Below are 20,723 nucleotides of genomic sequence, written 5' to 3' on the forward strand. Positions count from 1 at the left end.
ATAACTATACACAAACATAGATATATTCATTTAATAGCAATATTTCATTTGTTAGCCATGTGCAGTGCTCTGGGAGACAATGGACCACAAAGAATGGTAATCATCATCATCATCAAAAACAACAAAAACAACTTTATCATAGAACAGTACATAGTTTTACTACGAGGAATTCATCCATACAAAGGAAGGGAAAGCATAAGAAAGCAAGCTGAAAGTAACTCCAACTTTGAACTTCGGCTTTTTGCTCAACATTGCTAGATATCTGTGGTTTCCTAAAAAGAATATTAAACCTAAGAATTATTAGTGCAGACAAAGTTAACTTGAGAAGGAAGGAAAAGGTATGGGAACAGTTTTAGGTTGCTGCTGTCTGCTTGCAGTTTTATACTAATTAATCCCATTGATGCCAATAATACTTATGCAAATGTATACATCCTAATGATTGCATACTAATCCTACACGAAACACATTGGCTGCAATCAGTGAACTGTTATTGCAAGCCAAGCCAGGCCTTCCTCATAATGGACAAAATAGTTTGCATAGGCTTTTGATCAATGATAATGGGATCTGGTCCCACCATGCAGGTTTACATTTAAAATGTGTACTTTCTCCAGTGTAATAATGTGATCCTATTGCAGATTACTTTTAGTATTCCTTTGATCTCAAAATATACCAATACAGTTCTAGAACGTACGTCTTAGCTTTTATACATGCATGAAAGATGATCTTTTTTTTTTGACACTTTACCCTGCTTTAACCAAAGCTCAAGGTAGCTTTCATGATCAATAGAAAGCAGCAGGTAAAAACAATAATCAGTACACTCAAACACCCAGTTGAAAAATTAAAATCAAATCACACCAGATCAAAAAAGCCCTTCTTAAAAGGGATATTTTACAGGCCACCGGGATTCAGGGCTGTAGCCAGGATTTCATGTTTGGTGGGGCCCACAGCAGGATTTGTTGTTTGGGGGTGGAGGGGCCACTTGTTTAGTGGTCCTGGGCTCCTGGCACTGTTAAGCTGCCTTGAGGTCCACAAGGTAACCTCCCTTCGCCTGGGCAGTCACAGCAGCTTTGCTCCCCCACCCCCTTTCTTATGTGCCCCTCTCTAAGAGAGACAGAGATCTCTTTACTCTCCCCACCCCCCCTTTGCTATGCATGCTGTGTTAGGGAAGAGGAAAGAAAAAAGCTAAAAGACCAGCAACAATGCAACTACTTGTTCAGAGTGGCAGTGAGCAAAGGTGACAGATTGGAGGCCCTCCAATGGACGGGCCATTCAGTTGGAAGGGGGGAGGGTTTGAAAGAATGGGCCTGCTGGGAATACCAATATGCATAGATGCCTTTCAAGATGTCCATCAAAAAGAATTGATACCACAGCCAATTAAACACTCTGTTGACACCTGGCAAATTTACCTCACAGCTTCCAGATTGGTGTAGTGGTTAAGTGTGCGGACTCTTATCTGGGAGAACCGGGTTTGATTCCCCACTCCTCCACTTGCACCTGCTAGCATGGCCTTGGGCCAGCCATAACTCTGGCAGAGGTTGTCCTTGAAAGGGCAGCTGCTGTGAGAGCCCTCTCCAGCCCCACCCACCTCACAGGGTGTCTGTTGTGGGGGAGGAAGGTAAAGGAGATTGTGAGCCGCTCTGAGACTCTTCGGAGTGGAGGGCGGGATATAAATCCAATATCTTCTTCTTCTTCTTCTTCTTCTTCTTCTTCTTCTTCTTCTTCTTCAGATCGCCAAATAACAAAAGCAAGAAACCACAAGAGAAATTGGAGGGAGCCACGGATCAAAATACACCCGTGCAGCAAATGGTGGGCAACTGATTGCTTGATCCAGTGAAAGCAGAAGCCTGGAGCAGAGCAAAAGCAACTGCAGAATCAGTCAGAGTGTATAATCAGCATGGTCTGTGGAGCATTTATTTATTTAATTTGTACACCACTTTTCCAACTTGAGGTGGGTCCCAAAATAAAACTGTACAATAAATATCATTAAAACCAGCAGCATAAACAACAACACAAGAACATTGAATTTATATCCCGCCCTTCACTACCTGAAGGAGTCTCAGAGCGGTTTACAGTCTCCTTTCCCTTCCCCTCCCCACAACAGATGCCCTGTGAGGCAGGTGGAGCTGAGAGAGCTCTGACAGAAACTGCTCTAGAGAGGAAAAGCTCTGCAAGAACCTGTGACTGACTCAAAGTCACATCAGCAGGTGCATGTAGAGGAGTGGAGAATCAAAGCTGGTTCTCCCAGATAAAAGTCTGGACACTTAACCACTACATCAAACAGGCTCTCTAAAAACTGTCAAAACTAAACAAATCCTAAAAAATGCAAGCTGTTGGAAACAAGAGACAAGCTGAGACAGGACATCAAACAACAGTCCAAAAGTTATATTCATAGAACGGTCCTCAGGCTATATACAGACCATAAAAAGAGTTAAGAAACCCTTCAGGTTAAAAAAGAAAAAACTGGGCAAGGATATATATTTTGGTTTGGCAGTGCAAGGACAGCAAGGGGGTATCAAGAATGCATACGTCAAGGGGAAGAGCATTCCAAAGGTGGTGGAAGCAGGGGAAGGTGGTCCATTCAGATCCTCTTCTTTTTCACTGTCACCTGCTAAATCACTTATCTCTCAAATGGTCGCCTTTTATTTCTCTTCACTTTCTTAAAGCCATCCCTCCCCAGTTTGCAGTAATGGAACTGGCCAGGTTGGTGCTTTTATTAAGAGAACAGGGTAGTCATTTCTTGCACCATTTCTTGCATGTATTGGCTTGTTTTTACCACACAGTTTTCTAATTTTTACAAATCCAGTCGTTGCATTGTTGGAGGTATGCCCTGTTCTGTTTTTCTTTACTGCATTTTAAAAATAATTTTATAAGCTGCCTTGAGAAAGGCAGACCATAAATAAAGTCAATAAATAAATACAATGAACATCAGTAGACCAGCTTGTTTGAATATTCACAAACTTCACCCTTTCCAGCTCTTCAGATCTGATAGTTCCTGTAGGGGAGTTTATTCTCTCTTCTATATTGTACTGTTGACATTAGAAACACAGCAAACTAGTTTGTCTCTTGTTGGCTGCAACAGTACAGGCAAACTCGATACTCCACGTACTACCATAGTTGGCCTTTTGAATCTATTCCAATACTTAATAATAGTGAATTAAGTAACTGGAGCCACCTTGGCATTATTCAATTGCAGCCACAGAATCAGCTTCTGATTAACAGGCCTAAACAAAGGCAGCTCCAGGGGAACTTTAACACCAGGTTAATCATCCCTTGCTTAAGGGGAGAAGACACAGACTAATAAAGACCAGAGCGCTGCAGAGAGGCCAATGGACCAGGTGATTAGCTCTGTTTGACCAGAGCAATCAGGCTGGATAATGGCTTGCCTGGCACAAGAAGCTGCAAAGCCAGACTCGGAGCTCTGGGTGACATTAAGAGCAGAGGGTCACTTCAATGTCACAGATAAGAAGCTGAAAACTGCAGCTGGACTATCTGGGGCAGCTGTCTTTGCCATACCCAAACCTGCAATTTCAGGCTATTTTGGAATAAAATAATTAAATATATTGTGGGCAAGGCTACAAAACGGAGACAAAGAAATTGGTAAGTAGGTGCTGTGGAAGAAAACCTATTATTTGGAGCAGCAAAGTGGGATTCCTTCCCCCCTCCCCTTTTATGTTCCAAATAACCCATTTCATGATTATGCAATTTGTCTTTTTTAACAACTGGCTGTTCTGGTTTGACACGCTATTGTTTACTTTTTTATCTTTGACATATGTCTGAAACATGTATTCAAAATGTTTGGCTACCCTTATTTGAACATGCCTCTGCAATCAGCATATAACATCGCCACTTGCCTCCCTGCTCAGGATTTAGGATGAAAGCTGGATAAACTGGATTTCCTAGTACAGATTTTGCCAGGTAGAACTTAATACATAAGCATCATCTTGGAAACCATGAAAGAGGGGAACAGAAGAAGCCTCCAGATTCAGTCCTAGCAGGGCTTTTTTTTGTAGCAGGAACTCCTTTGCATATTAGGTCATACACCCCTGATGTAGCCAATCTTCCAGGAGCTTACAGAGCTCTTCTTACAGGGCCTACTGTAAGCTCCAGGGCTGGATCTAAGGGGGGGCAGAGGGGGTGCTTGCCCCAGGCGCCAATGAAGGGGGGGCACCAAATTGGGTATGGAGTCAATTTTATTCTATGAGACCATAAGATAGATTGGCCCATAAGGGGGCATCATTTTTTAATTTTGGCCCCCCTAAAAAACATGAAGGTCCAGTCCTGGTAAGCTCTTAGAGGATTGGCTACCATCGGGGAGGGGGTAGCCTAATATGCAAAGGAGTTCCTGCTACAAAAAAGTCCTGGCCCTAAGTAAATCATGTCTCACATCTTGCCTAACATTTCTGCTGATGTAAGGGTGGGGTCAATTTTTGCTGATTCTTTCCCCCCAAGAGAGAGCTGTAACTACCACTTGCGCTGTTCCTTTAAGTCCCCCAGTCCCCAAGGTCAGCATGTTTTGGGCAGCAGCTCTGGGGGGAGGAAGAAAGCCACACCCACCAAATGGAAGGATTCCTATTAGTGGTAATCTCTGGCAGGATGAAATTAAACACAATTGCTCTTTAGAAGACGCTATTAAACAAGAGAGAGCTGTAACTACCACTTGCGCTGTTCCTTTAAGTCCCCCAGTCCCCAAGATCAGCATGTTTTGGGCAGCAGCTCTGGGGGGAGGAAGAAAGCCACACCCACCAAATGGAAGGATTCCTATTAGTGGTAATCTCTGGCAGGATGAAATTAAACACAATTGCTCTTTAGAAGACGCTATTAAACCAGTAATGAAGATTTGTTCCTCCAGCAGGGAAAAGACCAACACTTAAGAACAGTTTTTTTCAAAAGGACTTAACATTTACAATTTCTTTTTTTTAAAGCTATATTTATTTCCCTCCCTTAACAATCCTTGCTCCAGAGATGAAATAAAAACAAATCAATGGGCCAAAAGCTGCAACAGTTTGTCAGACTAAATATAAAGGAAGCTGAGCATAAAAATTTCCATTTCCATCAGTGCACACAGACACAGGCTTGTTTAATATCAGGCTAACAGACTACCATGTATCTTCCTTTGCTGGAATTTCACATAGCAAATACATCTCCAGATGTGGATACCATTTAGGTAGACTGCTTGGAAAAAAACTAAAAAACACTGCAATTAGTGTTGCCAGCTTTGGGTTGAGAAATAGCTGGAGATTTTTTTTGGGGGGGGGGGAGATTTGGGAGGGGAGGGACCTCAGCTGGGTCTAATTCCACACAGTCCACCTTCCAAAAAAGCCTCTTCCCCCCTTAGATCTATGTTGTCTGGAGACTGGCTGTATTTCCAGGAGATCTCTACCCATTTGGAGGTTGGCAACCCCAACTGCAATACATCTTCTTATACCGTAAGGGGGAACTGATGAGACCATTTCAAGCCCAGAACAGCCATTGTGGCTCTTGGAGTTCAATCTCTAGGTAGGGATGTTCAGATTTACCCCTGCTTTCTGTTCTTCACCAGAAACAGCTGAGCAGCTGGGGGTTCCCTGCTGCTCAGCTGTTTGGTTTAAATGGTTTGGAGCCATTTAAACCCTGCTCTCATCTCCCTATGGGTTTTAACAGGGAGCTAAAAGCAGGGTTTAAATGGAAAGGGTGTAGTACCTTCCAGGGGTCACTTCATCGCCATCGCAGGCTCCCTTTATACGAGCTACATGAGGGAACCTGGGACAACTGAGCTGGCACGCAGAACTTTCTCCACACTGGTCCAGCTGCCTCGGGTTCATTCATGCAGTCCATTTAATGGGGCTGTGCCAGGGAGCCAGAGGCAGCTGAGCCAGCAGGGAGAACCTTTTCTGGTCCTGCTGTCTCAGGCTTGCTTGTACAGCTCATTTAAAGGGCTTGCATCAGGGAGCCAGAGGAAGCTGAGCCCCTTAAAATGGGCTGCATGAGCAAGTCTGAGACAGCTGGGCTGGTGCAGAGAAGGCTTGCTTTAAATGGGCTGCACAAGTGAGCTCAAGACAGCTGTGCTTGCTGTCACTGGGTCACAAGTAATAATGGAGTAAATTGGAATATGATTGCAGATTACAAGCAGCACCCTCTAATACTTGAGAAGAGTGGATGTTCTGATGCTCAAAACTCTTCTAAAAGGTTTTACAAGAGTCACTTTGTGCATGCAGATTTCCATAAAACTCTGCTGCAAATCTGCTGAGATGAGTTAGTCGGAAGTTGCAAGAATCCTCTGTATTTCCATCCTTACTCCCACATTCAACCTGTTTGCATTAGCCAAGTGTTCTAAACTGAATTGCAAACACCTTGCACAGTGTCACACTGTGAATAGAAACTGCCATTTAAGCCCCTTACACATCAACATGACAAATGTCACCAGCTGATTAATGCCATCAACTGCACAGGTAGAAAAGGTGCACATGACTTTTGAAATGTTGTAGCTTTCAAATGATAAATGGCTTGTCTGTGATGACCCTGGGTATACACAAGTCTGACATGCAGCCCTAGATTAACCATGAAGCAAAATAAGTGTGTGCTTAGGGTACCAGTGGAAGGGGGGGCACCACAGAGGGGTTTTATTTTGCTTATTAGAAGAGAAGAGATTGGATTTATACCCTGCCCTTCACTATCAGAAGGCACCTCAAAGCAGCTTACAATCTCCTTTTCCTTCCCCTCCCCACAACAGACAACCTGTGAGGTAGATGGGGCTGAGAGAGCTCTGACATAAACTGTTCAAGAGACAGCTCTGACAGAATTATGACTGACCCAAGGTCACTTCAGCTGCTGCATGTAGAGAAGTGGGGAATCAAACCTGGTTCTCCCAGATAAGAGTTCTCACACTTAACCACTACACCAAAATGGCTCTCTTATATTGCTTACCACTATGTAGTGTTAAAAATTTTTCTAAAAGTTTGTATTTAATATAGTTGTGGGGTATAGCCTGGGAGAAACCTGATTTATTTAATCTCGTACTTCACCTTCAGCCCTTACTGAGTCTTATTGAGAGCCAGTTTGGTGTAGTGGTTAAGTGCGTGGACTCTTCTCTGGGAGAACCAGGTTAGATTCCTCACTTGTCTACTTGCACCTGCTGGAATGGCCTTGGTTCAGCCATAGCTTTCAAAGGAGTTGTCCTTGAAAGGGCAGCTGCTGTAAGACCTCTCTTAGTCCCACCTACCTCACCGGGTTTCTGTTGTGGGGGGGGGGGAGGTATTGTGACCGTTCTGAGACTCTGAGATTCAGAGTGTAGGGCGGGATATAAATCCAATATCATCATCTTCTTCTTCTTTTTCTTCTTCATGTGTTATCAGTGAAGCAATGGAAGAGCTGAGGGGAACTATTGATGGGCTGTGTTTAGGGCATCAGTTGGACTTAAACCAGCCCTGCTGACAAGCCGGGAAGCATGAGTGAGCGACTAACTGGGCCAGCTGCCATGCTGACCACCACCACAGTGCAAAACTATTTGAAACCTGGCTTAGTTTAAACTGTGAATGAACTACCCATGTTATCAGATGAGGAGCTTGGCTGGGGAGAAAACAGGCACTGCAAAACAAGGTCAGGTAGATTTATGAACAAGTGATTTGCAAAAAATCAAAGCAGTCTGGATCCAAAGCTTAGTGACCGAGTGAGGAGATCACATGAACTTTTATAACATATAATTTGTAATGACGTCTCTTTCTTTTCTGGAAGAGTAAGACAGGTTGTTGTAGTTCCTGCTGCTGCTGCTATTATTACTCCTGAGTGATGATTATAGGCCAGCCCATCCCAACAGTAGCACCACTGTTTAATTCCTGGAACTAGGAGATTCCCCTCCCCACAAGACTTGCCAAAGCACCTGTGTGTGATGCTACACCAGTTAAAACCCTTGCAGAACAATCCTGTATAGAGATACTCCAGTGTAAGCCCATTGATTTCAGTAGGTGTAGACTGGACTAACTCTGCACAGGACTGGATGGTCAGTCCACCATCTCTCCTTTTAACTGTACCAAAGTCTAGTATGGACTGTGTTCAAACTAAAAATTCTCACCTTTCCTTGTTCCCCACACACTAATTTTATATGTGAAACTACAAACCTGTTACAAATCCACAGGGAAGGTCACAAAGAAAGAAGAAGATGGTGTCCTGAGTTGATTTTTTTTTTTGCTGTTTGTTTTTATACAGTTCATTTTTGTGTTTATTGTGTTTAATTTTGTACAGAAGTGATAAAAAAAGGAATGTGGTTCAAGGGTCAGATAAAATTTGCATTCTTTCATCACTACTATTTTTCCTAAGGGCAAAAGAGTGAAGTCTCTTTAAACAGAGTAATTGCAAACCCCTAGAAGTTGCATCAGAAGCCGTTTTACAGTGCGGAAGAAGAGATTGGATTTATACCCTGCCCTTCACTTAGAGGAGTCTCATAGTGGCTTATAATTTCCTTTCCCTTCCCCTCCCCACAACAAACACCCTGGGAGATAGGTGGGGCTGAGAGAGCTCTGACAGAAACTGCTCTTGAGAAAACAGCTCTGACAGAATTATGACTGACCCAAGATCATTCCAGCAGCTGCATGTGGAGGAGTAGGGAATCAAACCTGGTTCTTCCAGATAAGAGTTTGCACACAACCTCTTCACCGAACTGGAAAAATCAAGTCACGCAGCCTGCAATTTCAAGGACACTGTTCTGCTTGCGCTAAAGGGCAGAGAATTAATGCAGTAAGAAGGAAATGCTGAACCTTTAAATGCATGGAATTATGGGGTTTGTAGTTCTTTAGGTGCTGTAGGTCAGATGGGATTATATAGTTCCCCCTAGTTGGCTAATTGTGGAAGGTTCAGCCCCCCTCTGCGGACCTTGGGATGTGTCTGTCTTTTCACTATTCTGGAGCCCAGTCGCCAGGGTAGCTCTTTCTAGAAGCTTTTGTCCAGGTGTGCTCAACTCACGCACTCACACTTGCAGAACTTTTACAGACTTTATTGACATCCCAAGGCATTTAACAGAGTACTCACTGCGCCCTGACATATAGGTGGGACATGTATGCTGAAATAGCTTCTTACAAGTTATGGATGCGAGGTGAAAAGACAGACACATCCCCTTGGGTCACCATGTTGAGCAAATAGCTAACAAAGGATTGTAAAATAGACAGGAAAGGGCCAATAAACTTTTGCAGGTCCACAGAGGGGGCTGAACCTTCCACAATTAGCCAATTAGGGGGCAGGGCCGGATCTAGGGGGGGCAGAGGGGGGTGCTTGCCCCGGGCGCCGATGGAGAGGGGGGCGCCAAATTGGGTATGGAGTCCATTGTATTATATGACCATATGACCATATGGAGCTGCCTTATACTGAATCAGACCCTCAGTCCATCAGTCAGTATTGTCTACTCAGACTGGCAGCGGGTCTCCAGGGTCTCATGCTGAGGTTTTTCATGCCTATTTGCCTGGACCCTTTTTAGTTGGAGATGCCAGGGATTGAATTTAGGACCTTCTGCTTACCAAGCAGATGCTCTACCACTGACCCATCGTCCCTCCCCCTATGGTCTATGGGACCATAAGATAAAATGGCCCATAAGGGGGCGCTATTTTTTTAATTCCCCCCCCCCTCAAAAAACATGTAGATCCAGTCCTGTTAGGGGGAACTATATAATCCCACCTGACCTACAGCACCTAAAGAACTACAAACCCCATAATTCCATGCATTTAAAGGTACAGCATTTCCTTCTTCTTACTGCATTAATTCTCTGCCCTTTAGCGCAGACAGAACAGACACTATCCTGGAATCCCCACTGAATAACACAGGACTTCCATTCTAAGTAGACCTGCTGAGGATTGCTCTCACATACTTGCAAAATGTGAGAAGACTGCATTGAATCCAGTAGCACTTTAGAGACTAAGAGTGTTTTCGCACTAGCGTTTACTCCGGCGTAGCACCCCATTTACCTCCGGATCTTTTCCTGGTTTTCCCACCTGTTGCTCCGGCACTGCGGTTTGCTCCAGCGCTTCAGGGGTTTCACGCCGGAGTATGTTTTTCAACATCCTTCCAGAGTTTTTGAAAACCTCCGGATCCACACCGGATCCACTCCTCGGAGTTTGCTGTGGGAAATCCATCCACGCCGGATCGACTGCTTTGTGGGCGTCACCCTCTCCCTTTCCGTCCTCCCACCCCATCCACCCCCTTGACCAATCATCAGCCATTCGCGGCGCTTCCCAAAAGTGCCCGCACGGCCATTTTTTTTTTAAACTTCATATTTCTTGCGTAATAGCGATATTTCGAAATTAACAACAAAAAAAAACCTCCTGCGTTATTTCGCTGTTGCGTTATCTCGCAACTACATTATACATTGTTGGGGGGGGGGAGAAATCTAGTGCCGGCGCGGGCCAAAGCGTTCATGTGTGTGTGTTTTAAAAAGGCAATGCCTCCCTCAGCTGTGCCACCAGGATTTCTGGACCTGCACAAAATCGCCATGTATAAAATGGGAAGTTGGAGTCCTGCATTCTTCTCCCTGGCTACATTCCGCTCGGTTAGAAAATAGACGCGAGCTCGCTCTTCACACGCGCCACAGAAGGGGAAGGAGAGAATGGGGCGAGGGGGGAGCTCTGGCGGCAGGAATCAGTCAGGTCCCCGTTGCAAGCGCCAGCCAGAGAGGGGAAAGAGTGCAGAGGAAATCCCAGCTTCGCCACCCGGGAGGGAGCGAGGCTGGGAAAGGAAGAAGCTGCCACACACACACCCCCCCCTCGATTTCTCTCTCTTCGTTATTGCGATATTTCGCAACTTCAGAATTTGGGGGGGGAATCTAGTGCTAGGATTCTCCACTGTGAATGCTTCTGTTAATACATAAAGGGCTGTGGAGGATCCTACAGCTACAGCCAATCCATGAGCAGAAGCAGCACACGTGATGCGGTTTGTCCACGAAAAGAAGGGGAGGGAACAGCTGTGCCTGCTCAATGTTACGTTAGTACGTCCTTACGCAACCAGACTTGCGCTTAAAAAAAAATGATTGACAGGGCATCGAACTCAAGTCGATGCCAGTGGGAAAACGATTTGAGCCGGGGCTTCATGGAAAGCGACTCCGCAAATGAGTCCATGTGCGAAAACGAGGAAAATGAGCCGGACATAATTGCGCCGTGGAATAAGGGGAGCAAACGCTAAGTGCGAAAACACCCTAAGTATTTCAAGGTAAACTTGTGAGAGTCAAAGCTCCCTTTGTCAAACACAGTAGACTATTCGACAGCTTATTCCTTGAAACTCTTCTTAAGGTGTTATTGGATTTGAATCTAACCATTCTACTACAGACCAATACAGCTACCCTCTGAAGCTCTGCTCGGTCAGATCAAAAGGTACATCTCACCCTGCACCTTGTTCCCCATCATGGCCAGCCAGAAGAAGCAGAAAGCCCATTAGCAAGAACAAGAGGACAGTCTCTTCTGTCAGCCACCCCTCAGCAGCCAGCCATCAGTGGCATACTGTCTCAGAATACGGATATTCCATTTATCCATGATGGTTAACACCCATTGACCTGACCTCCAAAGTTCATCTAATAAGCTCATCTACTTTGCTCTTCACAAAAAGGTGTCTTGTGCCTGACAGCAAACTCAACGTTCTGGTATTGTTGATATGGAAAACTAGCAGGTGGCAGCCGGAAGGAAAGAACAAAAGGGGTGTACATTTAATTCCTCTATTATTAGAGCTGAGCATGACGCTCTCTACTGAAAGGGAAAGATGATCTTTAAAACAGGTGAGTGGGTTCTCCTCATTACTGGTGTGGGAGAGTAGCAGTACTTTTGCTAGTCCCTAGGGTAACACAACAGAACCTAAAACTTGCCTTATTTGACAAAACAACATCTTGTTAAGCACTCAAGTACTTTCAGTTTACTGCTCCCTCTAATTCTGATTTCGGATAAGCGGCCCCATGGCGCAGAGTGGTAAAGCAGCAGTACTGCAGTACAGTGGTCTGAACTCTCTGCTCACGACCTGAGTTCCATCACAGCGGAAGCTGGATTCAGGTAGCTGGCCCAAGGTTGACAGCCTTCCATCCTTCCAAGGTCGGTAAAATGAGTACCCAGCTTGCTGGGGGGAAAGTGTAAAAGACTGGGGAAGGCAATGGTAAACCACCCCGTAAAAAGTCTGTCATGAAAACGTTGTGAAAGCAATGTCACCCCAGAGTTGGAAACGATTGGTGCTTGCACAGGGGACCTTTCCTTTTCCTAATTCTGGTTCGCAACCAACTGCCCATTAGTAGAGCAGTAAATGGTGCCACCCACCAAAAAGGCAGAGGTTTCTCCATAGCTAAATTATCCAGAAAGATGTGACCTGATAGATGTGACTCAGAATGCTTCTTAGTCTTGAAGAGATCTGAAATGTTGAGGGCAGCTAACTGTTGGTCAAAGAACAAGAGGAAAAAAGAGGGATAAGGGGAAATTGGTCTGACCAAACTACAAGTAGTATAAGCTTTTGTGGAGGAGGACATTTGGATATGGAGGGAAATTTCACAGTTATATCTCCACCCCCAATTTGTGATTTCTCCCAGACCTCAACATTCCCTCCAATACCAAGCTTTCTGATTATGTCTTCGAGAAGAGTAGCAAAATGGGATTACTGACCGATAAGTCAGATATCGTTGAACATTTTGGGAATTTCCCAGCTATACAGAAAATGCAACTTCGTAAATGTAAGAAAGACCACCACTACAACAACCTGATGAGGACTGAGCATGCTCACTGTCCTCCTGGAGACATGGAATAGTGAGAGCAGCTGAGTGTTAATTAAAGGGGAGAAGGCTGAGGCAGGACTGGAAACTGGCTTGATCAAGCGGATTAAGAGTTATAGAAAACTGAAATGAACAATTTGTGTCTTGCAGAAATTTCCTCATTTTTATCCCAGCCCCAAATGATTCCTTATGAACTTCTCAACATTAATCCTCAACATTTCTGTGGAAAAGCACACAAGTCTGTCTCCGTACACATAGGATTAGATCTCAAGGAAAAGTGAATGGAAGGAGTCAATGGAGCTGTCTTCAACTTTCTAAAACCACCTGATGTTTGTTCTAAAAATCCTCTTGAGGGGTCGAGCTCTTCTTGAAGGAAACACGCAGTATGGGGCACTGCAGCAATGTGGGATAATTGGGTAAAATAATCTCCTTCACTCTTCTCTGCTGATGCATTAAAAGGAAGTAATGTTACCCAATTCCTTCCTCTTTGCTGCAGCATGCCTGTGCTGTTGTACATGTATACTTGGTAAAGCTCTCCCAATCCTCCAACAGGATGTTCAGTAGAACAGTGGGGTTCTGAGGAAAGGTACAGGTAGGCCATGTGATGCACTGCCCATTTCTTCTGTGGAACCAATTCACAGCTATGAGACATTTAAAGTTCGTTTTGGGTACTAAAGCATTGCTATTTGTGTGGCTGATGTACTCAATGTATGATTGAGCCTACAAATTCATGAAAGACAGATCTTCTTGTGAGGTTCCAGAGACTGAAACCGATTTCGCACTCACCTTACTCTACCCTCACATCTGTCTTCTCCACACAGCGTCCTCCCGATTTCCCACTATTAGTGCTGGGGCTGCAGCAAACATTGCGGTTTTCACACAGCAAACGGAAACCACTAAAAGCCAGTTCCGTTTGCTGCGCAAAACCCGCAATGTTTGCTGTAGCCCCGACGCAAATAGTGGGAAATCGGGAGGACGCTGCACAGAGAAGACGGACATGAGGGCGGAGTAAGATGAGTGCAAAATCGGTCTGAGAGTCAACAGCAGGGGACAAAAAACAGGAGACAGATAACTCCACCATACTCACCTTGTGAGTGCCCTGGGGGAACTTGTCTAACTAGAACAGTAGACTACCTCAACCTTGTTACTATTGAGCCAGGCAATTAGTCTGTTCTTATATACACTGGGAACAGAATATTGATTCTGAACTTCAGAGTTAGGGGTTCCAAATCCAATTTGATCATGAACCCTGGGCAAATTGTACACCATCACTCTCAGCTCCTTCTGTACAACGGGCATAACAATAACCCGCCTCAAGAAGGAATGAATGAATATTATAAACCACTGCGCCTACTAATCAAGAGATATGCATTATTCACTACTGTTTACGGGCATATTAACAATCCAATTGTAGCAAGATTAATCAAAATTGCATACACAGTGTCCTGTTTCAAAAGGAGCATATGTTCTTAGAAACCATGTCCTCTGATCTCAAACTCCATCTCACTATTCATATCTGAGTAATGATACAAAGCGTTTAATGGAGGAGGAAGGGGAAAGCACTCTGCAAATGGTCAAAGAAACTGCCTTCTTATATCATATGCTCAAGGCCTGGTTTGTCACTGAAAGCAGGTTTAGATTAAACCCTCCATCTGTACAGTTTACAGCCCCTCCCCTTCAAAAAGGAGCCCCAGAAACATTTACAAAACAGGGTTGGCCCTAAAATATTTCAGACACAGTATAAACAGCAAACAAGAAATGACCTTGTCTATACAAATTTAAAGTACATTGCTCACACGTCTACTGCTTTCCACCCCTTCCCAACATGCTCTACGTTCAAAATAAGACTACCATGGGAGATCCACAGTAAATTCATTGCACTTTTCATGATAGGATTTCATGTATTTAAAACAAATACATCTGCCTGTACAACTCCAAAGGGGTAGATAATGTTCAGTGGGGGAGACTGACAGTTGCAAATCTCCAAGCTTGGGATTACTACAGATGTCCAAACGAGTCTCTTAGAGAATACTTCTTAAATATCCAACATCAAACATTTTGCCTCAACTAATAACAACAACAATCCCTTTGCTAGATGGCCATGCTTTAGTTCAGTTCAGTTTATTATTACAGTCATTGACCAGAACATTTTAGTCATCCAAAACAACCTTAAAAGTACCTTCTAAAAAGTCTCACAAAGAATCTGCATGTTAAAATTGATGACTTGAGGGGTATAACAGTAAAAAAAAAAAAAGAATTTAAAAGATTATTATTTAACCCTTTCAGCCATTTTAGACAGCCATGCTTTAAAGAAATTAACTTTTGCTGCATAACCAAAGGTGCTACCGCTGGAAGTTCAGCAACCACACTACAGGGTTCGAAACAGCCAGAGCACTGCTGCTGTACCTCGTTCACTCGGTATACGCCACAGGAACAGCAAAGAGACGAGAAGCTCCTTTTTCTTCGTGGTCCTTTGGGTAGAGAACTGACAGACTGACCTACATCTGAGTCCATATTCTTGGTCTCCGTAAATTTCTCAAACTTTCTGAGGACACCAGTGGCCACAGCTGAATCATAGATCTCCAAAGATTGTCTTTACACCATGCACGTTCCGTATGCTTCCTTGAGAAGCAGCACTGAGGAAATGTTCTTGCATGTTTGGGTGTAGATATGATTCACAAATAGAAAAGACTGGTTTTTCACGGCTTGACTTGTAAGGCTGCCTCTGGGTGTGGCTGAAATGAATTCAGGTGTACGCGTTGGACTCTGTCAAACTGCCTCTAGCCAGGGGGAGGACTCTTTCCCCCAAAAGCTGCTTAGGCAAGCACCTCCAAAAATGGGGAAAAGAAGGAGGAAGGGCTTGATGGTACCCAACAAGGACAAAGAAGGCTACCTGACATTCAGATCATGAGCATCTCACAAAGTCATTCCTATTTTTTTCATTAACAAAGTAAATGGTTTTCTGCTTTCCTAGGATTGCCCCAGAGTATGCAGTGTGAGGTTGGATCCAGCTAGATTTTGGTCAATCCCTCCCAGTTTCTTTTCTTTATTGCAACCCTTAATCATGGATTTTGTCCATGATTTAGGCTTGCCAGGCTTGCCTGACAACCAGCAGGAGTTGGGGAAGCGGGGTACCATCAGCAACAGAAATCTGGACTGTTTTTTTTTAAATGTACAAACATTTTTTAAAAACACAACACGAAATCCATGAATTCTGATTCCTCACAACTTTTACACAATACTATGAAGACTTAATAAAGACAATGGATTTCAGTCACATTATGAGTGTTAAATCAGTTTTGTGCTTATGAAAATCCTGTGCGTGCTGCTTTTGTGAATGGTCATGAAGTCTTATGCCACAATAAATTTGATTGTGTTCAAAATCTGGTTGTCTTCAAGGTGTCACAAGATTCCTTGTTGTTTCTACTTCAACATACCCACAAATGCAATTTTATGCAGTTAGTCCAGAAACTATCCAGTCTAAATCCACTGAAATACAATTATTTACAATTGGCATAGTCTTTGCTAGGAACCAGAAACAAAAATAAAGGGAAGGGAAGGTCATTCTAGTGAAATTTCCAGCCTAACCATAAAACAGATATACTTCCACATCAGACTCAAGATAGTAGAAGTCAGGGTTGTGCAGAGTCCAGATCTCTCAGCAAAGTGTGAGAGAGTTCTTAATTTCACATGGTTTTTACAGTTTACTTGAGACTTGAGAGATTGGCTCAAGGTTATCCAGCTTCATCTCCCAGCTCCTAGCATGACACTCTAACCACCATACCACAAAGGCTATACCACTAATCGCTATTCTTAGGGGCACAAAATGGCCAATGTAGCTCCTGGTCCTCCATCTGAAAGGTTCTGTGAAGGGTTAAACCACCTGTGCAGGCTGTGATGGGTCAAATGTCATGCAGGCTCCAATAAAACAACTTTAATTACTACTCATAGTAGTTCTGTCAAACTACTATGCTTCAGAATACAGTCCTTTGTATTCAAGGGCTCCAGACACTTCCCGTGTGTCTAAATAAAGAGATGTCCCCGCACAACTGCTAACACGTTTGGGGGGGGGGGGGAGTTGTGGCACCCCATGTTAATTAAAAAAAAAAAAAAGACTGCAACCAGGAAAATTCTCCTGTAACATTTGCATTGTGGCCCTTTCAGAAAAGAACGCACAGTGAAAGCCAAAAGCCAAGAGATTAGCATAAAACATCTGTGTGTTGTTTAAGAAGATTCTTTCAGAAGAGCAGGAATGGAAGGATTTGTTCAAATACGCAGAGCCATTCCTAACATACATTTGAAAGCTTTACAATAAGTGGCAGTTGCTAAAGAGCTGCACTTACATTCCCTTGATCACAATCGGACACGAAAGAGCTTTGTTAAGGAGACAGCTCTTCTACACCCTGAAGTGAAAGGGCATCTTTCTTTCCCCCTTTCTTTGTGGTTACTAACTCAAAGATACTTAACTAAACTCAGTTAATGGCATTAACATAGTTATTTATGTAATCTATATAAAAAAGCAATGCTTATTTTAACTTCTTCTAATCAGACTCAAATATTTGTTCCTTGTGTGACTAATTTACTACTAATTAGAGCAGATGCGTGTATGGCATTCAGCAGCACTAAAAATAGAGTTGGTCTAGAATAAATACTGCTAAAGGAGAATGTTTGCCAACCTCCGTGAGAAGAATATAATGAGGGGACCCAAGTCACAATATACAGAATGTAGCTATGGGACACAAAGTGATTCTGGTCATCCTGCTGACCTGACAGTGAGAACACAAAGCAATTCACACAGGTTCAGTCCACGGCTTCCTTCTTTTGGAGTTATTTCTTTATTTTCTGTCTTTCTCATGCATTTCAGGCTTCTGGGCTATATAGTCTTAATGGGCCTGTGTTCCCAATCTACACACCAGGATGAAACTTTACTTCAGACTGTCTTGTCCATGCAATTCCTATCAAAATAGCAGAGTCTAGTAGCGCCTTTAAGACTAGCAAAATTTATTGTAGCATAAGCTTTCGAGAAACACAGCTCTCCTTCAACAGATGCATGGCACCCTGTTGTCATTGGTACCCCGTTCTGACCTGCCTTCAAATTGGAGTTATTAGGCATCAAGGAAAGTCCAGTCTTTATGAATGTCAGGGCTTTCACCTCACATTTCTGGATGTCTGGACTCCCCTGCTGCAAACTCAAGCTGGTTGGGAAGTGTGGACTTTCCTGTCCATTTCCATCCCCACTTTTTTGGATCAGGTAGTGATGTGCACATCACTACCTGATCACGAAGGTTGGCAAACTCCTATTACAGGTTGGCCATGTGTGCCAATAAATGTAATGCCAGGTACTGGAGATATAAACTCTACACAGGACAGCAGCTGGTAGGCTCCAAGGTGGGGTATCCTCACTGCAAGGTCCCATAGGTGGGTGGGGGAATACAAAGGAAAATCCATGTATGCAGACTGGAGAGGCAGTGGTGGAGCACTAGGCAGATGCTCCCACACTGCCTGACTGCTGTAGACAAGGTTGTTCTGATATGCTGAAGCCACAATCGGAGTGGCTCCATCCACTCCCCCCCCCCCACAAGCAGTCTCCTCTTCTTTCCCTTGCACTAGTTGCTCACAGTCCTGGATGGGCCAGTACTGTCTCCCAGTCCTTATGTTGGATACCCCTGTAAGTGCTTTTAAAGACATAGGCAAGGATAAATACATGACCATTGCCATGGCTTTCCAACCCCAAGAAACAGGAGTGGGTTGGGGGAACTGTCACTCAAAAACAACTCCCCCAGGGGCTCCTGATCCTGACAGAGTGTTGGGTGCAGAAATGCACAAGCAGTGATTGATAACCCAGGGGTGATTGTGCTCACATCACTACCTTATAAAAGGGGGGGGGGGGATGGAAATGGACAGGAAGGTTCACACTTCCAAACTAGCTTCAGTTTGCAACAGGGGAGTTCAGACATCTGGAAACGTGGGGTGAAAGCGCTGACATCCATAAAGTCTGAACTTTCCTCAGTGCCTAATAGCTTTGATTTGAAGGCAGATCAGAACAGGATGCCAATGACTGGGGAATGGAAGGCAGATGTTGCTGTCTGATCATGCACTTTAAATCCAGAAAGGAACCATAATGACATCAGATCAAAGTGCTCAGCTAACCATAGACCTGGAGTGTTATGTGATCAACTCTCCTGTTGTTGTTGGGTTTTTTTTAAAGTTGTGAGAGGTGGCTAGCAACCAATGTTGTGCTAGGTTGTTGGGGTTAACCTTTCTCCCTGTGCCATGGGAGAAATCCTCCCCACAGGTGGAAGTACTGCTGGCCACCTGGAAGGAAAAGACAGGTAACTCATACTTTATCACCCCCTTCTCACTGCTAATAACAGTTCATGTGGCCATTTCTATCACTTTGCACATACCATAGGAGGACTGGCCCTTTAACTTACCAGGAAATTTCTCAAAGGGCCATTGGGGGGGTGGGGCAGAAGCAAGCAGAATCAAGTGGACTCCACAGTGCAACAGTGCCACAGGGTCCACATGGCTGGGACCCAGATAATAAAAATGAAGGCAACAGATATAGGTTCACTGAGCTGAAAAGCTATGTTCTCAGTACTGCAGGAACCCCTTGGACCCTGTGATCTGGCTCTGTTCTAACATCCCAGTTCAGGTGTCCCCAATATGGTGTCTGTGAATGCTATGATGCCCACCAAGTGCTTTTACATGGTGAGTAGGGATAGCTGGGGCTTTTACCTAGCAGGACTTCTGATTGGCTGTGCAGATCAAAAGACATCTTGTTAAACACAGCTTCTGCCTGAAATGCTGAAGAGGTACTATTAGAGTTATATAAAACCTCATTCCCTGACATTTTATCATTGGCTCCACCAATGTCAGACTAACCAGATCTCTTTTTTTGAGAAAGTGACTACCTTGTTGGATCAGGGAAATGCTGTAGACATCATTTATCTTGATTTCAGTAAGGCTTTTGATAAGGTTCCACATACTATCTTTGTTGACAAGTTGGTAAAATGTGGTTTGCGTCCTGTTACCATTATTTAGGTGGATCTGTAACTGGTTGACAGATCATACCCAAAGAGTGCTTGTGAATGGTTCCTCATCCTCTTGGAGAGTGACAAGTGGAGTGCCTCAAGGATCTGTCCTGGGACCTGTTTTGTTCAACATCTTTATAAATGATTTGGATGAAGGAATAGAGGGAATACTTATTAAATGTGCTGATGATACTAAATTGGGAGGGGCTGCAAATACAGTAGATTAGAAGACAGAAACAGATGAAGAAGATGAAGATGAAGAAGATATTGGATTTATATCCCGCCCTCCACTCTGAAGAGTCTCAGAGCGGCTCACAATCTCCTTTACCTTCCTCCCCCACTACAGTCACCCTGTGAGGTGGGTGGGGCTGGAGAGGGCTCTCACAGCAGCTGCCCTTTCAAGGACAACCTCTGCCAGAGCTATTGCTGACCCAAGGCCATGCTAGCAGGTGCAAGTGGAGGAGTGGGGAATCAAACCCGGTTCTCCCAGATAAGAGTCCGCACACTTAACCACTACACCAAACCGGCTCCCATAAGATGTAAGATGACCCTGACAAACTGGAAAACTGGGCTAAAACCAATAAAATGAATTTTAACAAGGAGAAATGTAAAGTTCTGCGTTTAGGTAGAAAAAAATCCAATGCATGTTTATAGGATGGAGGAGGCTTGTCTTAGCAGTAGTATGTGCAAAAAGGATCTAGGGGTCTTAGTGGATCATACACTGAACATGAGTCAACAGTGTGATGCAGTGGCTAAAAAGGCAAATGCAATTTTGGGCTGTATCAACAGAAGTATAGTGTCCAGATCACATGAAGTGATGGTATCGCTTTACTCTGCTCTGGTAAGACTTCACCTGGAGTATTGTGTTCAGTTTTGGGCACCACATTTTAAAAAGGATATAGACAAGCAGGAATGGGTCCAGAGAAGAGCGATGAAGATGGTGAGGTGTCTGCAGACCGTCCTATGAAGAAAGGTTGAAGGAGCTGGGGATGTTT

General features: G+C 44.1%; 1 protein-coding gene across 6 annotated transcripts in view; it reads right to left on the reverse strand.

The window, feature by feature from the left end:
* Positions 1-20,723, reverse strand: part of KIAA1217 (KIAA1217 ortholog) — a 570,030-nt gene that overhangs the window by 248,329 nt on the left and 300,978 nt on the right. The window contains exon 1 of one of the 6 annotated variants that reach the window (XM_060248359.1): positions 15,101-15,347. The exons of the other annotated variants lie outside the window; for them this stretch is intronic. Coding sequence (XP_060104342.1) covers positions 15,101-15,208 — 108 coding nt within the window. The 5' untranslated portion in view covers positions 15,209-15,347. Of the gene's footprint in view, positions 1-15,100; positions 15,348-20,723 lie in introns of those variants that run through there. 6 annotated transcript variants of the gene reach the window in all.

This window comes from Heteronotia binoei, chromosome 10 (assembly GCF_032191835.1).
Source record: "Heteronotia binoei isolate CCM8104 ecotype False Entrance Well chromosome 10, APGP_CSIRO_Hbin_v1, whole genome shotgun sequence".
Taxonomy (NCBI): Eukaryota; Metazoa; Chordata; class Lepidosauria; order Squamata; family Gekkonidae; genus Heteronotia; species Heteronotia binoei.